This window comes from Pristiophorus japonicus, chromosome 5 (genome assembly GCF_044704955.1).
Source record: "Pristiophorus japonicus isolate sPriJap1 chromosome 5, sPriJap1.hap1, whole genome shotgun sequence".
NCBI classification, from domain to species: domain Eukaryota; kingdom Metazoa; phylum Chordata; class Chondrichthyes; family Pristiophoridae; genus Pristiophorus; species Pristiophorus japonicus.
In genome coordinates, this window is record NC_091981.1 from 175,997,594 (window position 1) to 176,019,991 (window position 22,398).

Here is a 22,398-nt window from a genome sequence, read left to right on the forward strand (position 1 = left end):
CACTTGCTTTATGCAATCGGCTGTGTGTTATTGTTTGACCCCTATTTGTATTCTTACATTTTTGCAGAGCAGCCACAAGGTTTCCTTAATTTAAGCAAGCAATGAAATGGTGGCCTTCAGAGCAAAATTTGCAAAAGGCGCATTTTAATGAAATGTTTCAGTTTTATGTCCCAACAGAAACAATCTCGCTAACATTTTCTGTTCCCTTTCCTGGTTGATTCTCTCCAAACATCATTATGGCAGATTGAAGCAGCCTTAAAATGGAATGGTAAGTATTGCAGGATTCCCTGTGGATCCTGTTCCCATCTCTACAGATATTACACATGTAAAATCTTCATGATGTTTTGAGGTTTAATTTTAACTGTTGGTGTTTATTAAAATTAATGAACATCTATAAATTTTTGTTTTAATAGTTCTAAGAATGCCTTTCATAAGGTGGTTGACAATAATGAAAAATGCAGTAATTAGGACATCTGATTTTGTTGCATGTGCCTGAAAGAACGCAACAAATTTAATTTCCAAAAAATTATGGCATGGCCAATCTTTGAGAACTACTAAACTAAATGGAACGCTATACTATTCTTCACTCTTATTGGCCCATTGCCTCCAACAACACAACTTTTCTAGCAAGTCTCAATTTTAAGTTGCACTTCACCGTTGCTGAGTGACGACAAGGGTGGTTATTCATTGAAGATATCCTCTTGCCCATCCTTTCAGTAAGGGTACATAGTGGGATATGATATAAAGCACAGAAAAAGCATATTGATGTTAGACCATATGTCCAGATAGTCTTCCCAATGTGTTTTTCCCTTTCTTCTATTCTCTCCCAGAGAGACTGACTACTGCTGGGATATAGCTGGTGCCATCAGCCTTCTGTTGCTTCATTCAAGTATCCATACTTCATGTGTGAGCATAGACCATGTTGGCAGACTATTCTACAAAATAGTATCACAGCCAAGTCCAATACTGTCCTTGCCCAACGTCCACACACCACGTGTTCAGCACAGATGCATGAACTCATTTGGAGTAGGAATTTTGGCTACTTTCTGATTTATTTTCTTCCTTACCCATGGCCAATTGAAGTGCTGTGGTTGAGATGAACGAATTACCACAGACTCGGAATCAAATTTGTGATCTGGGCAAAACCTTTACCTATCAATACATTGGGAGACCTTGCCACAGATAGTATTAATAGGCATTTGGAGAGGTTGGATTACTTGCACGATGAAATAGAATTTTTTTGAACATAAACTACAAGTATGCCCAATTCTGCCTAGCTTGCTGATGTATTGCTGCGACTCCTACTTCAGTAATGGTGCTGAGGTTCAATGCTCTTGTAAGTGAGAGAAAACAAACGAGTGGTATTGAAGATGTAAGTGAAAAGGTTCTATCATCACTCGCTAATCAAGCCTGTTATCTTGCTCTATGAAAGCTTGTTTAACACTCCTTTGCTCTCTTGCCGGAAGTGGTGTTGCATTCCAGCATCAATATCAGATAGCTGAGCAAAGCCACCTAATGGAGGTTTTACAGATTGTAGATGTATTTCTGAGGAAGAAGAATTCTGTTTAACATGGGCTATTTTAAATTTTCACTAACAAAAAAATTCCATGGGTAAAATGTGATCAGTCACTTAGGAGAATTTACATTACAATTATGCAAAAATAACAAGCTAAATCTGGTGTATCACTTTCTAGAAAAAATAAATTGTAATCTTTCACCAGTAATGTATTTAAACGTTGGCAGTTGCCTGCTGAAGGTTCAGTATCGGTGTGCCTTTAGGTCGCACTGTAATGATCCCTACCTATGCTTTGGTACAGTAAGAGAAAAAAATGACTAGTGTTGTCTTTATTCAGGTAGTTAATGTGAATATTTTAGGAAAGTGCCTAGAAAAGGTAATATTGACTTGCATTTATAAAAAAAATAAATGCCAATTTTTAAACATTTCTCAACTGAGATTTATTTTTGTGGGCAGCTTTTCAATTATTTAATTTGGGTCCTCAAAAGTAAATTAATAATTGTCCTGGCATCATTTCCATAAAACTGATGAGAACTGTTATGTGAAATAATTGAGTTTACAAAATGCTCAATATTGTTTCATTTACTAAGATATATCTAAACAATACCATTCAATTGTTTAACAGTATAGCTGTAATTAATATTACAGTGCTGAAATGTTATTGCTGGCTTCAAAATTAAGAAGTGTGATAGCATTACAAAATACAAGTTATTTTATATATAGGCCATGGTTTAATTCTGACAGTACAGGTTAACAGAACATGATGTATTATTTCTGAACGGAACCCCTATTGCAGCATAAAAAGTAGAGTCTGATACCAAGCATCATGGATATTTTCATGATGGAGCTCTTCTGATCACTAGCCTCCTTGGGAGTGGTGGGGTGATGGTAAAGGGTGATTGTTTAGGGTCCTGGTGGCTGCAGGTGACACGCCTGACAACATTTCTCACTAAGTCCTGAAACAAAACCCAGAATATCTCATTTACTCTCTCACACATTATGCAATCTGATGCACCAAAAGTAATCAAGCAAACACCAATATATCAGTCACACATGCCCTCTGTTTGGAGCTTCGGTTTTGATGGTCCAGTTCTTCTTGTTTTATTCTTCAATCGTCTTAGATAAAGGAACTTCACTGGCACCGGAGCTGAAGAAGTAGATCTTTAAATGAAGACATAAGGGTCAACACTTGGTCTTTGGCTTCATGTGGTTAAAACTAAACTTATTTGGGTTTCTGATGTTCAGAAAGGTGGTGAACTGAATAATCAAGAAACCTAAAATATCAGTTCAGATGGTCTAGGTTTCACTGAAGCTGAATTCCTGGTGTTCGTCCCTTTTCGTGCATTGTTGTCCTGAGGTGCTTTGGATGCAGTGTCGTGTTTGGTATAGCTTAGAACTGTCTAAGCTGTTATCACTGCTACTGCATCCACAGCATTCTCTCAAGATCAGTGTGAAGGAGTAAGTTGGTGCTGTATAATAAAAGATGATCACTTCTATTCAACTTCTGCAGCAAAACATTTTGCAAGCATAAACATCATCATCTGACACCATCTTTATTCTTTCTGGGCACAGTTTCCAATACCTTAATTAATTGGTTTGATGAGGTATTGTGCCTGAAGAGGTAGAAATGAACTCGTACAACTTATGGTGAATTGTGCTGCTCAGTATGTTACTCAGGAGTTCCTGGTACCTGCTGTCCATCTTAAGAAGGCTTCAAACCCTTGCTTGTCAGTAGATTAATGACCACCTAATGAGGGACGGGAGAGGAGGAGGTAAACGTGATCTATTTGAGGTTGAAATGGTTCAGGATGATATGCCTGGTGTTGGGAGATTGGAACCCAGTCGATCCCCGATCTACCATCAAGCCTGGCTCATTTAGGAGACTTGGAAGAGTAAATGTGGGGGCTGTGACTCTTCCCATTCATTTCCATATAATGTTGCAAGCCAGTGCCCTTGTAGGTTGGGCATTATCCAAGTTGGACAATCAGCAGAAAGCTTTCCAGTTTTTTGTGCTGGTCTAAGCTGTGCAGTTTTAGTTATTTTGGTCATATGAGCAGTACCCTATGTACACTTGGGAGACCCTAAGCTTGGTTCTACCCAACCCTAAGTCCCCTTCCTCAGGTAGGTGTGTGTCCATTTGGAGAGAGTCGTACTTCCTATCAGGCGAGCGGAATTTCTACTTATATGAATTTCTCAGTTTGGTTTGGAAACTCCTAAGCATGGTGACCGATCTCTGCGCATATCCAACATCTAGCAAAAATAACATTAACAAATGGATCTTTGCACTAATGTGAGACCCAACGAAGGCCTCGTGTCCGAATCTTTACAAAACTCAATGCTGGCTTAAACACCCAAAAATATTACCAAGTGTTCCATTAATGTTTGTAAAGAATTTTCTTTTGTGCTTTGCACCCAGCCCCAACCACCTTTTGTCTGGTTTCTTTCTGGGGCAATATTTTACTCATAATTTTAACTTACTTGAGTACTATAAATATTTAATTTTGGCTGCTAAAGATTTTTGCAATTTGTAAAAAATTACACTCTGAAAAATAACAGTTTTACCTACTTTGTCCAGTGTTTAAAATTGGAACTGTTGGACATAATTAGAAATTTACCACACCAGCTTACATTTTTTTAAAGAAAAAAGGCATCAGAAAATAGAAATTTTGGAAGATAAGAAATGAAGGTCATAACTTGCCACAACTGTTAAAACTCTGGTGAGGAATTGGGTTAGTTTTTGTGCTAAATTTGTTACAATCGTATTAAAGTTTAGAGATGAAGAAATTGAATTATGCATCACTTTAATTTGAAAAAAATCTATTGAAGTTGCCCTGCTAATCTGGTGGAGGCAAACACTTTATAACTAATCTCGCAATACTCTAGTGGCTTGAATCTTTTCAGTTTCCATTTTCCTTATTTGAAAAATCATAATAGATGTCAGTGATATAAATGCAGAAATGGTAATGTCCAAATATAAACAGCAAATCAATATTTATAAACTTAACTTTCAGAGTCAGTTTAACATACAAGGGTATGTTTGTAGATAAGTCACAAGTTAGCAAGATGTAATCGCAAGGAACAATTTTCATTGAACTGAATTGACCATTTTTGATTATAGTTTGAGTCTTCATGTAACAGCACTAGTTTAGGACAGTCCCACTGTTTGCACATTATTTTAATGGATACAGTTAAGGTCATTGTATCGGCTTTTTTTTTTTTACAGACAGTAAATGTCAATCCGTATGTTCCCGTACCCTGTTTTTTATTGCATTCTCTTCCATGTCACATGACTGTTGAGAGTTTGTGCTATCGTCCCTGTATAAAAAAAAGCTACTAGCCGCCTGTAACTTTTTCATAACTCCTCAAAAGATCCAGAACTTGCCTGCATAGGGAATCATATTCTGTGAATAACAAACAAGAGGATGATGGGAACTGTCCTGGAAAGCCAAATTAAGCTATATGGGCTTTTGTTTGGGGAGAAGAATAAAATTCATGAGATTTTGAGAAGATGCTAAATACTGCATATCAAAGTAAGATACCTAATGAGGTAGCTAGTGTTTCTCTTATAATAATTTGCAAATGCATTTTTTTTGATTGTACTTGTGCAACAATATGCCCCAAATCCTGCTTACAGGGTCAGATTTAAAATAAATCGTACTCTTGCTGTTACATGTGGTGGTCTACCTGAGACGGCAAATGAGAGGAATTTAAAGTTAATGGGGAACATTATTGTAAGGGTAAATACATAAAATTGTGTGTAATCACCCTTTCATAAATGTTGCATAATCTTTTTTCCTCATCATCTGATCCATAGGCCTAAAGTTCACAGTTCCAGAGAAACATCTTTTTCTTTGCACTAACTAATCCGTAGGGACTATTTAAAATGAAATCTCTCTGGGAAGTTTAGGCCTATATAGATTTTCTCAGAATTTCATATTGATTTACATAGCTGTCTGCTTTAAAATGTTTATAGCATTTACAGCAGGACACATGGATATAATAGGTCTAGTGTGTTGCATGTTTAGAAAATAGAGTAATTTTATTAGAATCCCTTGTTAAAGGGATAGATATGCAAATGTACATTCTGAAGCTGCTACAGAATAATGTTTTATACAGAAGGATATAATGATGCAGCATTGCAATGGAGAGGAAAATGGGAATGAATGCTTAGCTCTGGATTGTTTGAGACACTGAGGTTTTAAACAGTCTGGATCAACCTGAGACAGTGGCCTGGGAAGGGGGTGGACTCTTGGCGAGAGTAAAATGTCCCAAAGGTGCTTCACAGCAACGTTGTCAAACAGCATTTAATGGTCACCATTACTGGTACTAGCTTTTTATTCCAGATTTATTTAATTAACTGAATTTAAATTCCCCAACTGCCGTGGTGGGATTTGAACTCTCATCTCTTGATCATTAGTCCAGGACTCTGGATTACTTAGTAAGGAGCAAGGTATCACCACCTGTGAGCCAAGTTTCAATCAAAGCCAGGATGTCTATAGATTAATCCACTTGAATAATGGCAACTTGGGCAAGGTACCAGAGGGAAACCAGCACCCATGGAACCATGTCCCAGCAAGGAGTTGATGTCTTCAGGGAAGAGGTGAAAATTGGTGAAATAGGAAAAAAAAAAGCCTATGTACATAGCACAGATGTTGGGGAATCTTTAAATATTTGGCTTTTTAAATTGCTGCTTGGATTATAAGTGATTTATCAAATTTTATTTTATGGTATCTTTTCTAAATTGTGATCATGGTAATGATAGAAAATCAACAAGGAACTTGGTTAAGCTGAAAGTATTTTTATGTCAGTAAAGATATTTAAGATTTGGAAATGGTAGAATTTATGAAATTGCATAATGTATTTTTAAAATATATGTCAGAGTCATCCCTACTGTGATTTTTTTTTTAAATTGTAGCCGAATTAATGTCCAAATTTTGAATTCTAGTTCACAGTGTTGAAGGAGTTACTAAAGATGAATGTCCAGCTCCTATGGAGACCAGAACTGTGGAAGATCATCTCAATAAAATGAAGCTAAACAAGGCTGTACTTGGTATGTTTTTCAATGCAAATATATACAGTATGAGCTGTAAGTATACTGTTTCTTGGTGTGTTTTATATGAAAAAACACACAATTAGTCAAATACAAAAAAAGTTGAACAAAACAAAATCCCATTTCTCTTTTCAATTTCAGTAAATATGCTAGTCAATGTGTCTTGTTGACAAACTTTTAATTTATTGGAAAATTTGAATCTGCTATTTCTCAGCTAGTTCCAGAATTTAGAAGTGTTACAAACTAAACCCAACACTTTGTTTTTCGTTGCATATAACTATTTATCACACCATCAGTATTATTTTCTTATGGAGCATAGATCCCAGCCAACTTTGAGTGCCCAATCTATTAACAAAAAATAAATCAAATATTGATTATCATTGAAAATATTTAATGAAACGCCTGCTGTATAAATTGCTTACTTTTATAGTATTGCAAGAAATACACTTAATTTGTACTTTTAAGTCTGATCTCTTGGCGGAAAAAAAAAGTACATCACTGCTACTTTACTCTATGGAGGGATATCTGGAGGAGGAAACATGTAGCAGAAGATACTGTAGCAATGTGGCTTGATCTGTACACTAAAAAGAACAACAGTAAATGTTGGAAATCTGAAACAGTGGAAATGCTGAAAATGCATAGCCTGTCAGTCAGTCCACAGCTGTAAAGCAAAAGATAGGTTACGATATTTGGATATGTATCCTTCATCAGAACCCAGATTGTTACTGGCAGCTAACAGGCTAATGTAATTCTGTCTCGAGTTCCTAACTTTCACACTATTTCCATGAACACAAAATCTACCATATTGAAAAAAATACATACAACTGATGCCACACAGCTTTTTTATGGTTATGTCTCTTAAATGCTTGCTCCTTAAAATTACACTATGCAAATATTAGCATACAAATGCTTAATGCATTTTTACAAAATTAATTTGTCTACTTTTAATGGAGGTGTTAACCTTTTATTTTAAAATATTGAACAAATACATTTCATACAACAGCATTAAACATTAAAATACTAATATTCACACAATGCAATTTCAAGGCATGAATCTTTTAGCTAAACTTTGCTCATGTTAAAGGAAGTCGTGTTTATAGAGGATGTTTTCTGTTTTCTGATGCTTATTCTTAAATCTGTAGGTCTTGACTATGTGGTTGAATATCGTTTTGACCAAAAGACAAATCCACAGTTTGTCTGTAAACTGTGCCACTGTAAATCAGAACTCACGTGGTTTCTCCCCCACCTCCTTGGAACTAAACACATGGCAAATTATCTGGTAAGTATATATTCAGTGATAAACAGAATCCTAAGAATAAAAACTTAGTGGACTTCATTGTGATTACAACTGTTGCAATTATGGAGTATTGTAGTAAAGGAGAACACTACTGTATGGATTGGAAATGCTTCAATACAAAGTACTTCCTCAACTGGTTATTTAAAATAAAACTTTCATGATCTAAGGGATCCCTACTTATAGTCTGCTTTTCCACTTACAGTGACCCTCCTGTTTAAGTCTCTGCATTAGATGGGAGCTATACATCTGGTATCAGCAAAGAATTTCACAGAAAACAATATTACCGATCATCCCAAACTCTGCTTGTTTCCTAACTTGCCTGTCCTGTTCACCCCTCCCCTCTGCTCGCTAACTTACATTAACTACTGGTCCGGCAACGCCTCAGTTTTCAAATTCTCATCTTTGTTTTCAAATTCCCACCATGGCCTCGCCTGCTACCTATCACTGTAGATTCCTCCAACCGTACAGTCCTTCGAGATCTCTGCGCTCCTCCAATTCTGACCTCTTGCGCATCCCCGATTTTCAGTGCTCCAACCATTGGTGATCATGCCTTCGGCTGCCTAGTCCCCAATTCACTCTGGAATTCACTCCCGAAACCTTTCCTCCTCTCCACTTCCCTCTGCTCCCTTAAGATTCTCCTTAAAACCTATCTTTGTGACCTCACCTGACCTAACGAAGCAAAGATAACGGTCTCTATGGGCGCATACGATGTGCCGTTTCCTGAATTCCAACGCAGTGCTGGGAGAAGGGCCTCCGCGGATGGAGATTTGGGCTATTTGCCCAACTTCTGCCCAGCGAATGTCCTTCAAACTATTATGCCTGGTAAAAGCAGGCGTAAAGCCTGCTTTTACCAGCGTAAGAGTTGTAAAAGATAGAAAAATAAAATGTTATCAATAATTTTTATATTAAAAATCCTGTCCATTAAAGTAAGTTTATTCTTACCCCTATTAAAACATATTCAAAAAATGCAAAATAATTTTTTTTTGTCTAAAACAATTAATTCAATTCAATTTCAATTAATTTTAAATATGTGAAGTGTTTTTTCTTGTTTATTTAAAATGTTTGTTTTTGGGGGTATCCCCATTCATAGAAATAGTGATTGCCATACAAATGTAACTCGCCATAACTGTGAATGGGGACATGCCATTTTCATTGGTTGGTCCAGCTCACGTGATCCCAGGCTGCACCTAAGCTCCTGGAATATGTGGGCCCCTATGCTGGACTGCGAATGGAGGCCTCGTAGTGCGTTTGTTGCTCATGGATCACCAAATACATTCGTAAATATTTTTGTGGTCTGTTTGGCCCAATATCTCCTTATGTGGCTCAGTGTCAAATTTTGTCTGATAACGCTCAAGTGAATGAAGCGCCTTGAGCCTTTTTACTGCGGTAAAATCGCTGTATAAATGCAAGATGATGTTGATCTGTACTTTGGCTAATCAGAGGGTGTCCAAGCTTCCCAAGTTTGATGTTGGTAGTATAAAGAGAAGTACAAAGTACTCAACTGCTTGAACAAGAAGCATTTTTCTTGACTAGTACTGCACCAAATTATCAAAATTAATGTTTGTTGGTAGGATGACATTTGGTAATCTAGTGGTTCTTTCCAGGAAAAGCACTACCCAGATATTCTCAAGTATGAAGGACAAAAACTAAAACCCTCTGAATGGAAAGAATTTGTCATCAAAAAAGCACTGGAAATTGAAAAAAAGGATGGAAGAGGAAAGGTGACTGTAAGTACAAAGTATACTTGTAGGTCGTTTATCTACAAATTTTCCTGGGAGCTGCATAATTGTAAATTTTTATATTAAGCTTTCCTTGAGTTACTCATTTGTTTTAGAAATTTGCAATAGGGATCATAGGGGCAATATCCCTTTAAGACTGTTTCTCAAGGTACCCAAGTGACACTGGGTGGCAGCTAACCAGTTATTTTACCCTACTATTTACCATGGTCATAAAGCTGCAATGGTATTACTCTGCATGAGTTCCCATGCAAGTTGAGCCTGGTTTATTTATTTTTCATTGGTTCCTCTCAAAGATACCAAATCAATCAGCCATACATTTGATTGCCAAGTTCTTGCCATGCACCTCAATCCAGTAAGTGCAGTGAATCCTAGATAATACTGCCAGTGTCATTCATAAGTAGCACAGAATCATGTAATTGTGCAATCGGAGACCATTCAGCCCATCGTACTTGTGCCAGCTCTCTGAAAGAGCAATTTACTTAGTCCCATACCCTTGATCTTTCAAAATTTTCTCCAAATATTTTGCCATTTCCCTATTAAAAGTTATTATGGATTCTGCTTCTATAACCATGTCTGGTGTGCATTAGGGTTTTTAGAACAAAAGCAAAATACGCGGATGCTGGAAATCTGAAAAGAACCCAGAAAATGCTGGAAATACTCCAGGTCAAGCGGCATCTGTGGAGAGAGAAACAGTTAACGTTTCAGGTCAACGACCTTTCATTAGAACTGGAAAAAGTTAGAGCTGTTTTAAGCAAGTACAGAGGCAGGAAAAAGGGGGAGAGGGGAGGAAAGAACAAAAGGGAAGGTCTGTGATAGGGTGGAAGGCAGGAGTGATTAAATGACAAAAGGAATGATGGTGCAAGTCAAAAGGGGATGGCAATAGGACAAGAAAAGAAACAAATGATGGGTGTCGAGGAGCTGCAAATGGTAACTGCAGAACTATTACCAGCAGCTGCTGTCCAAGAAAAAGTGGGAATATTGGTTATGATCTGAAATGATTGGACTTGTAAAGTGCCTAATCAATAGATGAGGTGCTGTGGGAAGGGGAGGAGGTGTTGGGGGTGATTTAAAGAGTGGACCAGGGTATCGCAGAGGAAATGATCCATTTGGAATGCTGAAAGGGGAAGATATGTTTAGTGGTGGCATCACACTGGAGGTGGCAGAAATGGCAGAGGATGATCTGTTGAATGTGGAGGCTGGTGGGTAGAAGCTGAGGACAAGGCAGGAACCCTATTGTGGTTCTGGGAGGGAGGGGAAGGGGTGAGAGTTGAAGTGCGGGAAACATATCTCTTTTTTAGCCTCTTAATCTTTTCAACTCGTATGAATGTGCCCTAGTTTCTCTAGTCCGGCCCATTGTGCCTGTGCCAGATCTTTGAATGATTATCCAATTAATTCCATTTCCTTGCCATTTCCCCATAGCCCTGCAATTTTTTCTCCTTCAAATATTTATTTAATTCCCTTTTGAACGTTATTATTGAATCTGCTTCCACCACCCTTTCAGGCAGTGCATTCTAGATCATAACTTGCTGCGTTTATAAAAAAAAATTCTCATCTCGCCTCTTTTTTTGCCAATTATCTTTAATCTGTGTCCTCTGTTTACCGACCCTCCTGCAACTGGAAACAGTTTCTCCTTATTTACTCTTATCAAAATCATTCATGATATTCTGTCTGGTTAACCTCTGCTGGTCACCTAAGGCCCCACCCCACTGCTCGCCAAGAACGGGGAGACACTCATCAAGGACACCGAGGCAGTCAGGACCCGCTGGAAGGAGCTTTTCGAAGATCTCCTGAACCGAGACTCTGCCTTTGACTCGAGTGTCCTCGACTCCATCCTGTGGCATGCTACCCGCCACCACCTCCGTACAACCCCAGCCCTGCACAAGGTAGAAAAGGCCATCCGCCAGCTCAAGAACAACAAGGCAACGGGAACCGATGGAATCCCCGCTGAGGCACTGTATTGGCACAAATGCATGACCTCATCTCTCTCATCTAGAAGGAGGAGAGTATGCCGAGAGATCTCGGAGATGCAGTAATCATGACCATCTTTAAAAAAAGGGGACAAGTCCGACTGCGGCAACCACCGAGGAATCTCCCTGTTATCAGCCACTGGGAAAGTCATCGCTAGAATCCTCCTCAACCGTCTTCTCCCTGTGGCTGAGGAGCTACTCCCGGAGTCACAGTGTGGATTTCGTCCACTATGTGGTACAACAGACATGTTCTTTATGGCGTGACAACTGCAAGAGAAATGCAGGGAACAACACCGACACTTGTACATGGCTTTCTTTGACCTTACAAAGGCCGTTGACACTCAACCACGAGGGACTATGGAGTGTCCTCCTCTGTTTCGGCTGCCCCCCAAAAGTTTGTCGCCATCCTCCGCTTGCTCCACGCCGACATGCAAGCCGAGATCCTGACCGACAGATCCATCACGTTCGGACTGGGGTCGAGCAGGCTGCGTCATCGCGCCAACCCGCTTCTCGATCTTCCTCGCTGCAATGCTCCTCTCGCACTCAACAAGCTCCCTGCTGGAGTGGAACTAAACGACAGAACCAATGGGAACCTGTTCAACCTTCGTCGTCTCCAGGCAAGATCCAAGACCATCCCAACCTCTGTCGTCGAGCTACAGTACGCAGGCGACGCTTGTATCTGCGCACATTCAGAGACTGAACTCCCAAGTCATAGTCAACATCACTGAGCTATACGAAAGCGTGGGCCTTACACTAAACATTCGTAAGACAAAGGTCCTCCACCAGCCTGACTCCGCCACACAACACTGCCCCCCCCCCCCCCCCCCCCCCCCCCCCGCCCAGTCATCAAGATCCACGGCACGGCCCTGGACAACGTGGACCATTTTCCATATCTCAGGGGCCTATTATCAGCAAGGGCAGACATCGACAACTCGATTCAACACCGCCTCCAGTGCGCAAGTGCAGCCTTCGGCCGCCTGAGAAAGAGTGTGTTCGAAGATCTGGCACCAAGCTTATGGTCTACAGGGCTGTAGTGATACCCCCGCCCTCCTGTATGGCTCAGAGACGTGGACCATATACAGTAGACACCTCAAATTGCTGGAGAAATACCACCAACGATGTCTTCCCACGATCCTGCAAATCCCCTGGGAGGACAGACACATCAACATTGGCGTGCACGATCAGGCCAACATCCCCAGCATCGAAGCACTGACCTCTCAACCAGCCACGTTGTTCGCATGCCTGACATAATACTCTCAAAGCAAGCGCTCTACTCTGAACTCCTACACGGCAAGCGAGCCCCAGGTGGGCAGAGGAAATGTTTCAAGGACATCCTCAAAGCCGCCTTGATAAAATGCAACATCCCCACTGACACCTGGGAGTCCCTGACCAAAGACTGCCCTAAGTGGAGGAAGAGCATCCAGGAGGGCGCTGAGCACCTCTAGTCTCATTGCCGAGAGCATGCAGGAAGCAAGCGCAGGCAGCGGAAGGAGCTTGCGGCAAACCTGTCTTCCCACCAACCCTTTCCTTCAACGACTGCCTGTCCCACCTGTGACAGAGACCATAATTCCCGTATTGGACTGTTCAGTCACCTAAGAACTCACTTTTAGAGTGGAAGCAAGTCTTCCTCGATTTCGAGGGACTGCCTATGATGTTGATAACCTCTGCTCTAAGGAGGGCAAACCTAACTTCGAGTCTCCCCACGCAACAGAAGTCCCACATCAACAACAACTTGTATTCATATAGCGCCTTTAACGTAGTAAAACATCCTAAGGCACTTCACAGGAACGTTATAAAACAAAATTTGACACCAAACTACATTAGGGCAGATGTTTGGTCAAAGAGGTGGGTTTTAAGGAGTGTTTTAAAGGAAGAAAGAGAGGTGGAGAGGTTTAGGGAGGGAATTCCAAAGCTTAGGACCTTGGCAGCTGAAGGCATGGCCACCAATAGTTGAGCGATTAAAATCAGGGTTGCTCAAGAGGCCAGAATTAGAGGAGCGCAGATATATCGGAAGTTTGTGGGGCTGGAGGAGATTAGAGATAGGGAGGGGCGAGGCCTTGAAGGAATTTCAAAACCAGGATTAGAATTTTAACCTTGAGGCGTTGCTTAACCACGAGCCATTCTAGGTCAGCGAGCACAGGGGTGATGAGTGAATGGGTCGGGTCCAAACCTGTGGTCGGAGCTGATCGAAGACTCCCCGGACACCGTCTGAGATCGAAAGGAGAACATAAGAAATAGGAGCAGGAGTAGGCCACCTGGCCCCTTGAGCCTGCTCCGCCATTTAAAAAGATCATAGCTGATCTGATCATGGACTCCGCTCCACTTCCCCGCCCGCTCCCCATAACCCTTTATTCCCTTACTGCTCAAAAATCTGTCTTATCTCTGCTTAAATATAATCAATGACCCAGCTTCCACAGCTCTCTGGGGCAGAGAATTCCATAGATTTACAACCCTCTCGAGAGAAGAAATTCCTCCTCATCTCAGTTTTAAGTGGGCGGCCCCTTATTCTGAGACTATGTTCCCTAGTTTTAGTTTTCCCTATGAGTGGAAATATCGTCTCTGCCTCCACCTTGTTGAGCCCCCTCTTGTGTGTCAATGTGATCACCTCTCATTCTTCTGAACTCCAATGTGTATAGGCCCAACCTACTCAGTCTATCTTCATAAATCAACCCCCTCATCTCTGGAATCAATATAGTGAACCTTCTCTAAACCTTGATTCCCTTAATATCCAAAGATCTATCGATCTCTGTCTTGAATATACTGAACGACTGCGCCTCCACAGCTCTCTGGAGTTGAGAATTCCAAAGATTCACAACCCCCCCCCCCCCGAGTGAAAAATTTCTCCCCATCTCAGTCCTAAATGGCCGACCCCTTATTCTGAGACTGTGACCCCTGGATCTAGACTCCCCATCCAGGGAAAATATCCTCCCCCCCCCCCCCACCCCATCTACACTGTAAGAATTTTGTATGTTTCAATTAGATCATCTCTCATTCTTCTAAACTCTCGAATATAGGTTTAGCCTACTCAATCCCCCCCATCCCAGGAATCAGGCTCGTGAACCTTTGTTGCACTCCCTCTGTGGCACGTATATCCTTCCTTGGGTAAGGAGACCAAAACTGTGTACACTACTCCAGGTGTGGTCTCACCAGGGCCTTATATAACTGCAGTAAGACATCTTGTACTCAAATCCTCTTGTAAATAAGGCCAATACACCATTTGCTTTCTTAATTGCTTGCTGTACCTGCATGTTAGCATTCAGTGATTAGTGCAAAAGGATACCCAGGTCCCTCTGAACACCAACATTTCCCAATCTCTCACCATTTTAAAAAATACTTTGCTTTTCTATTCTTCCTACCAAAGTGGCTAACTTCACATTTCTCCATGTTATATTCCATTTGCCATGTTCTTGCCCACTCGCGTAGCCTGCCTATACCCCTTTTGAAGCCTCTGCATCCTCTTCACAACTTGCATTTCCACCTAGCTTTTCTATCAGCGAATTTGGATATATTACATTTGCTCCCCTCATCCAAATGATTGATATAGATTGTGAATCGCTGAGGCCCAAGCACCGATCCTTGTGGTACCCCACTAGTTACAGCCTGTTGACCGGGAAATGACCCATTTATTCCTACTCTGTTTTCTGTCCGTTAACTAATCCTCAATCCAAGCTAGTATATTACCCTTAATCCTATCAGCCCTAATTTTGTTTAATAACCTCGTGTGGCACCTTATCGAATGCCTTCTGAAAATCCAAATATACCACATCCACTGGTTCCCCCTTATCTATTCTGCTAGTTACAACCTGAAAAAACTGACATATTTGTTAAACATGATTTCCCTTTCATAAATCCGTGTTGACTCTGCCCAATCTTCTTACTTTCTAAGTGGCCCATTACCACGTCCTTAATAATAGATTCTAGCATTTTCCCTACTACTGATATCAGGCTAACTGATCTGTAGATCCCTGTTTTCTCTCCCTCGTTTCTTAAATAGTGGGGTTACATTTGCTACCTTCCAATCTGCGGGAGCCGTTCTAGAATCTATGGAATTTTAGAAGATGACAACCAATGCATCCACTGTCTCTATAGCCATCTCTCTGAAAACCCTAGGTTGTAGGCCATCAGGTCCAGGGGATTTATCGTCTTTCAGTCCCATTAATTTCTTCAATACCATTTTTTTTACTAATATAGGATACTCATTTTTTTCAGTTCCTCATTCTCGCTAGTTCTCCCACTATTTCCGGCAAGTTTTTTGCATCTTCCACGAAGACAGACACAAAGTATTTGTTTAATTTCTCTGCTATTTCCTTATTCCCCATTATAATTACTCCTATCTCAGCCCATAAGGGACCCACATTTACTTTCGCTAATTTTTTCCTTTTTACATACTTATAGAAGCTTTTACAGTCTGTTTTTATGTCTCTTGCTACCTGGTAGGCAACACAACCCCCGGAGTTCCCTGTGATGGCTGCAGAGAACAGTATCCCCTTGATTATACCGTCGCCTACCACTACCACATTCCTTTTTATTTCTCTCTCCCCCCCCCCCCCCCCCCCCATCTCACTCGAATGGTCTTCTGTACCATGGAGCCGTGGTCAGTTTTTCTCATCCTCCTTGTTGTCCTTGTTCTCATCCATACAGGCAGCAAGTACTTCATACCTGTTGGGACACGGTCAAGGACTGAGGCTCCTCCATCACTATATCCTGGGGCTCCATACCTTCCTGACTCGCAGTCACATCCTCCTGTCCCTGACAATTGACTAACTTTAAAGTACTGCTTAACGTAAGGGATGTGACTGTCTCCTGGAACAAATTGTCCAGGTTACTCTTTTCTCTTTTTTCCCCCCCCCCCCCCCCCGATGCATCACAATGTCTGCAGCTCGGACTCCAGCTCAACAACTCTGAGCCGAAGTTCCTTGAGCTGCAGGTACTTACCGCAGATGTGGTTGCTCCTTATTTTATTTGTATAACTAGTTACAGTATGTATTCAAATGATTATTTTTACTTTTAATTTGTAGTTTTAATTTAGTTTGTCATTAATTCAATAAAGTTATAGTAGTTAATACTCTCCGAGTACTCAATTGAATCCACTTACCTAACCTAGGGAGCAAAGGAGCTGTATTACTCACCAACCAATCATCTACCTGCTGTCCTGTGACGTCACTCCTTATTTTCTGTTTTTTTTAACTCGCTGTTCAGCTCTCCTTTATGCTGCCGGTCCCGCTCAGGTCCGCCTGTGTCCTAGCCTTGCAGCTCTTTCAGCCTCTGATCCTGCTCGGGTCCGCCTGTGTCCTGGCCTTCTCTCAGCTCTTTATGCTGCCAGGCCCGCTCAGGTCTACCTGTGTCCTGGGCCGCCTTTCAGCAATATATGCCAACGGTCTCGCTCAGGTCCGCCTGTATACTGGCCTTCTCTCAGCTCTTTATGCCGCTCGGCCCACTCGGCTCCTTCTGTTTCCTGGCCTTCTCTCAGTAATTTATGCCGTTGCTCCCACCAGTCCTGCTCAGGAGTGCATTTTGGAATAGTCAAGTCTAGAGGTAACAAAAGTATGGATGAGGGTTTCAGCAGCAGATGAGCTGAGGCAGGGGCGGAGTCAGGCGATGTTACGGAGGTGGAAATAGGTGATCTTGGTTATGGCGTGAATATGTGGTCGGAAGCTCATTTTAGGGTCAAGTATGACACCAAAGTTGCGAATAGTTTGGTTCATCCTCAGACAGATGGAGTCGGTGGCTAGGGAGCTGAGTTTGTGACGGGGACTTTGATCTTCCCAATATTTATTTGGAGTAAATTTCTGCTCATCCAGAACTGGATGTCGGACAAGCAATCGGACAATTTAGAGATAGTGGAGGGGTCGAGAGAAGTGGTAGTGAGGTAGAGCTGGGATTTGGCAAACATATGGAAACTGACGCTGTGTTTTCAGATGTCACCGAGGTCATGTAATAATGTCATGTAGATGAGAAATAGGAAGGGGCCCAGGATAGATCCTTGGGGACACTACAGGTAATGATGCGGGAGAGGGAAGAGAAGCCATTGCAGGTGATTTTCTGCCTACTTGGTACCATTCTTGTAAATTGCCTCTGCATCCTCTCTAAGGTCTTGACATCCTTCCTAAAGTGTGGTGCCCATAACTGGATAATACTCCAGCCAGGCTCTATCCAGTGTTCTATAAAGGCTTAGCATAATTTCCTTGCATTTGTACTCTATGCCACATATGTTTTTTTAACGGCATTCTCAACTTGTCGTGCCACCTTCAAAGATTTGTGTTCATATAGCCCTGGTCTCTGTTCCTGCAACCCTTTTAAAATTGTACCATTTAGTTTATATTGCCTCTCCTCATTCTTTCTACCACAATGTATCACTTCACATTTCTCTGTTAAATGTTATCTGCCATGTAGCTGTCCACTTACCAGTCTGTGTATGTCCCCCAGAAGGCTGTTGCTGTCCTCCTTTCTATTTACTACATTACCGAGTATCGTGTTATGTGCAAAATTTGATATGCCCTGTATACCCAAGTCCAGGTGATTAATATATATATCAAAAAGAGCAGTGATCCTAATACTGGCCCCTGGGGACAACCCTGTCGACATCCTTCCAGTCTGAAAAACAATCGATCACCACTCTCTGCTTTCCGTCTCTTAACCAATATTTTATCCACGCTGCCACTGTCCCTTTAATCCCGTGGGCTTCAATTTTGCTAACAAGTCTATTATGTGGCACTTTATCAAACATGAAAGTCCATATACACATCAACCGCACTACCTTCATCTACTCTCTGTTACTTCGTCAAATAGCTAAGATAAAAGATGCCTTTGATTACATGGGCAGCAAAATGTTAAATGGCATTTGCCTTGCTGTGTGTTCGTTCAAAGAATCCTGAACAATCCATTCTGAGATATTATAATCAACACTCTGTTAAAGGCAGCAAACTCTTCAGCTTTGTAGTGTTTTGTATTTTGTCTACAGCATATGGTTCCTAGGGGGGTTGCTATAATATAACCTGCAAGGGATCATTGCTGGCTGCCTGTTCAAGTGAAATAAAAGTTCCTATGCTACTACATGATGCAGAGTGTGGGGTTCTGGTGTACATTCTGCCTTAAACCAGCACCACAGAAAAAGATTAATTGGTTATTTGCTACATGTTGGATCTTGCTAAGCACAAATTGGTTGCCTTAAATTTTGCATAAGTGACTACACTTCAAAAATAATTGGCTGTGAAACACTTTGGGACATCTTGATGATTTGAAGGCAATTATAAATGTAAATTTGTTTATTTGTTCAATCTTTTGTTCTTTTGTTTATTCCTAATGAGAAGCCTCCTGTTGACTAAATGCAGTATCTACTATGCCTGCTATTCAGTCTGTTACGTTTGAATATAGTTGATATTTTAGATTGAGTATTTGTATAGTCGTTGTTGAAGTGAAAAACACTGTACAATACGCTGTATTAATGTGGGGGAGTAGAGGAGAATGCATATTTTGGAGGATGATGTTTGATATAGTAAAAGCCTTAAACTTTAAACATTCAAAATACTTTTGCAATAGATTTATCTCTCATAAGCAAAAATGTTTTCTGAAATATTAAGCTATTGGTTATATTTTAAATTTCAGGTTGTCCTAGAGAAAATAGGTACAAAGACCATTGAGAAAACTGCTGTAAAAAGAGTTGCAGAGCAATGTAAGTTACTAACAGAGTTCTTTTAGATTAGGCCATTTAAATTATATGTACATCCTTTGCTATACTATATTGAGTTTGATATTTATATTCTTCTTGCACAATAACACTGTTCATCCAGCCTACCTTTTCCAACAGTCAAATAGGTTCCTCACTGTGATTCTACATCTGATTGCCATGTATCCCCTTTCCTAATGAAAATTTATCTAGGCCCTTATTTTTATTTTTAAGACCTGTTTTAATTTTCAGTTCCATTTAAGAATAAAGTTGCTGAAGTTTCTTATTTCTTTTGATACTCTTTAAACTGTTTAATGTTTAACTTTTAAACTTTTTGTATTCTGTGCACAATTGGCATATGCATATAATTAAATAATGGGATGGGTTAAAATTCAGGATTGGATTTGAAAAATTGTTTTGTGCTCATGGTTGTGGTGGTTGGAGGTCAATCATCACAGCCCCAGGACAACATTGAAGGAGTTCCTCAGAGCAGTGTCCTCGGCCCAACCATCTTCAGCTGCCTCCATCATGAGGTCAGAGTGGGGATGTTCGCTGATGACTGAACAGTTTTCAGTGCCATTCACAACTCCTCAGATAATGGAGCAGTCTGTGCCCAAATGCAGCAAGATCTGGACGACATTCAGGCTTGGGCTGATAAATGGCAAGTAACATTTGCGCCACACAAGTGCCAGGCAATGACTGTCTCCAACAAGCGAGAGTCTAACCACCGCCCCTTGACATTTAATCGGCATTACCATTGTCGAATGACTCACCATCAACATCCTGGGGGTCACCATTGACCAGAAACTTAATTGGACCAACCACATAAATACTGTGGCAACAGGAGCAGGTCAGAGGCTGGGTATTCTGCGGTGAGTGTCTCACCCGCCGACTCCCCAAAGCCTTTCCACCATCTACAAGGCACAAATCAGGTGTGTGATGGAATACTCTCCACTTGCCTGGATGAGTGCAGCTCCAACAACACTCGAGAAGCTCAACACCATCCAGGACAAAACAGCCCACTTGATTGGCACCTCATCTACCACCTTAAACATTCACTCCCTCCACCACCAATGTACAGTGGCTGCGGTATGTACCATCTGCAAGATGCACTGCAGCAACTCGCCAATGCTTCTTTGGCAGCGCCTCCCAAACCCGCAACCTCTACCACCTGGAAGGACAAGGGCAGCAGGTGGTGGGAACACCACCATCTCCACGTTCCCCTCCAAGTCACACACCATCCTGACTTGGAAGTATATTGCCGTTCCTTCATTGTCGCTGGGTCAAAACCTGGAACTCCCTCCCTAACAGCACTGTTGGGAGTACCTTCACCACACTGACTGCAGCGGTACAAGAAGGCAGCTCACCACTATCTTCTCAAGGGCAATTAGGGATGGGTAATAAATACTGACCGTGCCAGCGACACATCCCATGAACGAAAAGAAATATTCGTGAAAATGGGCTGCTTTTTCAGTCCATTGACTTTATTGGTAATGGGTTGAGTTTTAGCATCAAGGTGCATTTTAGAGCTCCCATAATACACTCTCAACCATTGAAAAATTCTTGTACCTGTTTTCCATTCACTTAGCTTTTTTTTCTTCACTCCAATCTTATCTCCTTTGTATCTGTCCCCTTCCCCAGTGTGTGTAGGTCTTGAATTTCACGATGGAAATCATCACAGTAGAGCCGAAAAATTTGAGGCTGATGCATGGTTGCTTGCCTTTCAAGAGAGAGTACGAGTTCTGCAGTTCAGTTTGTTAAAAGTGATTCCAGTAAATGCATTTGGAGCCTGTAAAGCAACCTGGTGTAGTATGTTCAGTTGAAGTTACTGATATTGGTAGGATATTCAACCAGACCAGCTCCTTGTGGATTGGGGTTGGGGATGATATTTAACCCTGTACAGGGATTGTAGGTTTGGGGTAAACTCCACACTAGATGTTTCAAGCTGGTCTATTTGAAGAGGCAAGTGTTTTTAATTCTATGAGAAAGGGAAGGTGGTGGTACCAGAACCTTGCCCATTTGTCAGTGCAGTTGAACTTGTATCTGTATAAATAATCTGAAGTCTGCTTATGTACGGATAATGTTATCTGTGTGCAATAATACTTTGGACTATATTATTGCTGCTATATGTTTCTGATATCGATATTCATCTGAAGCTAGACTTGGAGTAATGGGACATCTTTGAATGATGCAGTGCAAGCTGAAGCTGGAGAAGATCACACTGTTCACTGATATTTCAGACTAAGGATGAGAATATAGAAGAAAAATCTACTCCAGCAAATCCTATCCATTTCACAATAATAAAGAGGAAGCTCGGTTCTATCCAGCCAAAGTACTTGCCAAAAGTAAAAGCACTTTTACTGAAGTCCTCTGGTTCTGTTTTTCAGCTGCTGCGGAACCAGAATGTAAACTCCAGAAGTCTGATGCTACCCCAATTACGGTTATTGGCCCTATCAAAGGTGATCTTTTGTTGCATTTATTTGGCCTTTTTTTCTCTTCGTTCCCCACTCCCTATTATAAATTTTCGAGCTCATGATTTCAAACCCATTTGACAATTAAAGGGCTAGAAATTACAGTCGGAGGCATACCTCTGGAGTACACTGCAGCCCGCAAAACCTTTACGAACCTACCTCCAGGTGTCCAGGCTGCAGTCTCGGGCCTCCAGGCATACAACATCGTAAAGGACCACAGATCCCAGGGATGCAGGCGGTTCGGAAGCGTCCCTGGGATCACGTGGGCCCGGTCCTCCAATCACACGGGAGGATTCCATTGCAATCATTTACAAAGGGAATCCCCTAATGTGCAATGGAATCTCCAAATAATTAATCAATGTACATAACTCTAATAAATATAAATGTATTGAATTGCAGTTTATTCATAAGTCCCTTCATTGCACCAACCTTGATAATTTAATTTTTTGATTAATTTCAAACATCTTAATCTGGGCCACTATTTGCATAAACTCCTTTAAAGTGTATGTGCATTTTTGATTTATAAATGCTTAATTTAAGGCTTCTATATACTCTTACTTCTATATACACCTGCTTTTACCAGCCGTAAGAGTTTTGTGGGCAATTGCTGGGCAGTTGGGCAAATAGCCCAACTCTGCGTCAGCAGTACTGAGTTTCCATGTGGTTTGGATGATCTCTCAAGGCATGCGCAA

The 22,398-nt window shown here is 41.2% G+C and overlaps 1 protein-coding gene across 2 annotated transcripts in view; it reads left to right on the forward strand.

The window, feature by feature from the left end:
• LOC139264517 (uncharacterized) overlaps positions 1-22,398 on the forward strand; it is a 122,027-nt gene that overhangs the window by 29,116 nt on the left and 70,513 nt on the right. For both annotated transcript variants that reach the window (XM_070881102.1, XM_070881103.1), the window contains exons 4-9: positions 244-268; positions 6,462-6,566; positions 7,709-7,845; positions 9,468-9,590; positions 19,175-19,241; positions 21,623-21,694. In XM_070881102.1, coding sequence (XP_070737203.1) covers positions 244-268; positions 6,462-6,566; positions 7,709-7,845; positions 9,468-9,590; positions 19,175-19,241; positions 21,623-21,694 — 529 coding nt within the window. The remainder of the gene's footprint in view (positions 1-243; positions 269-6,461; positions 6,567-7,708; positions 7,846-9,467; positions 9,591-19,174; positions 19,242-21,622; positions 21,695-22,398) is intronic.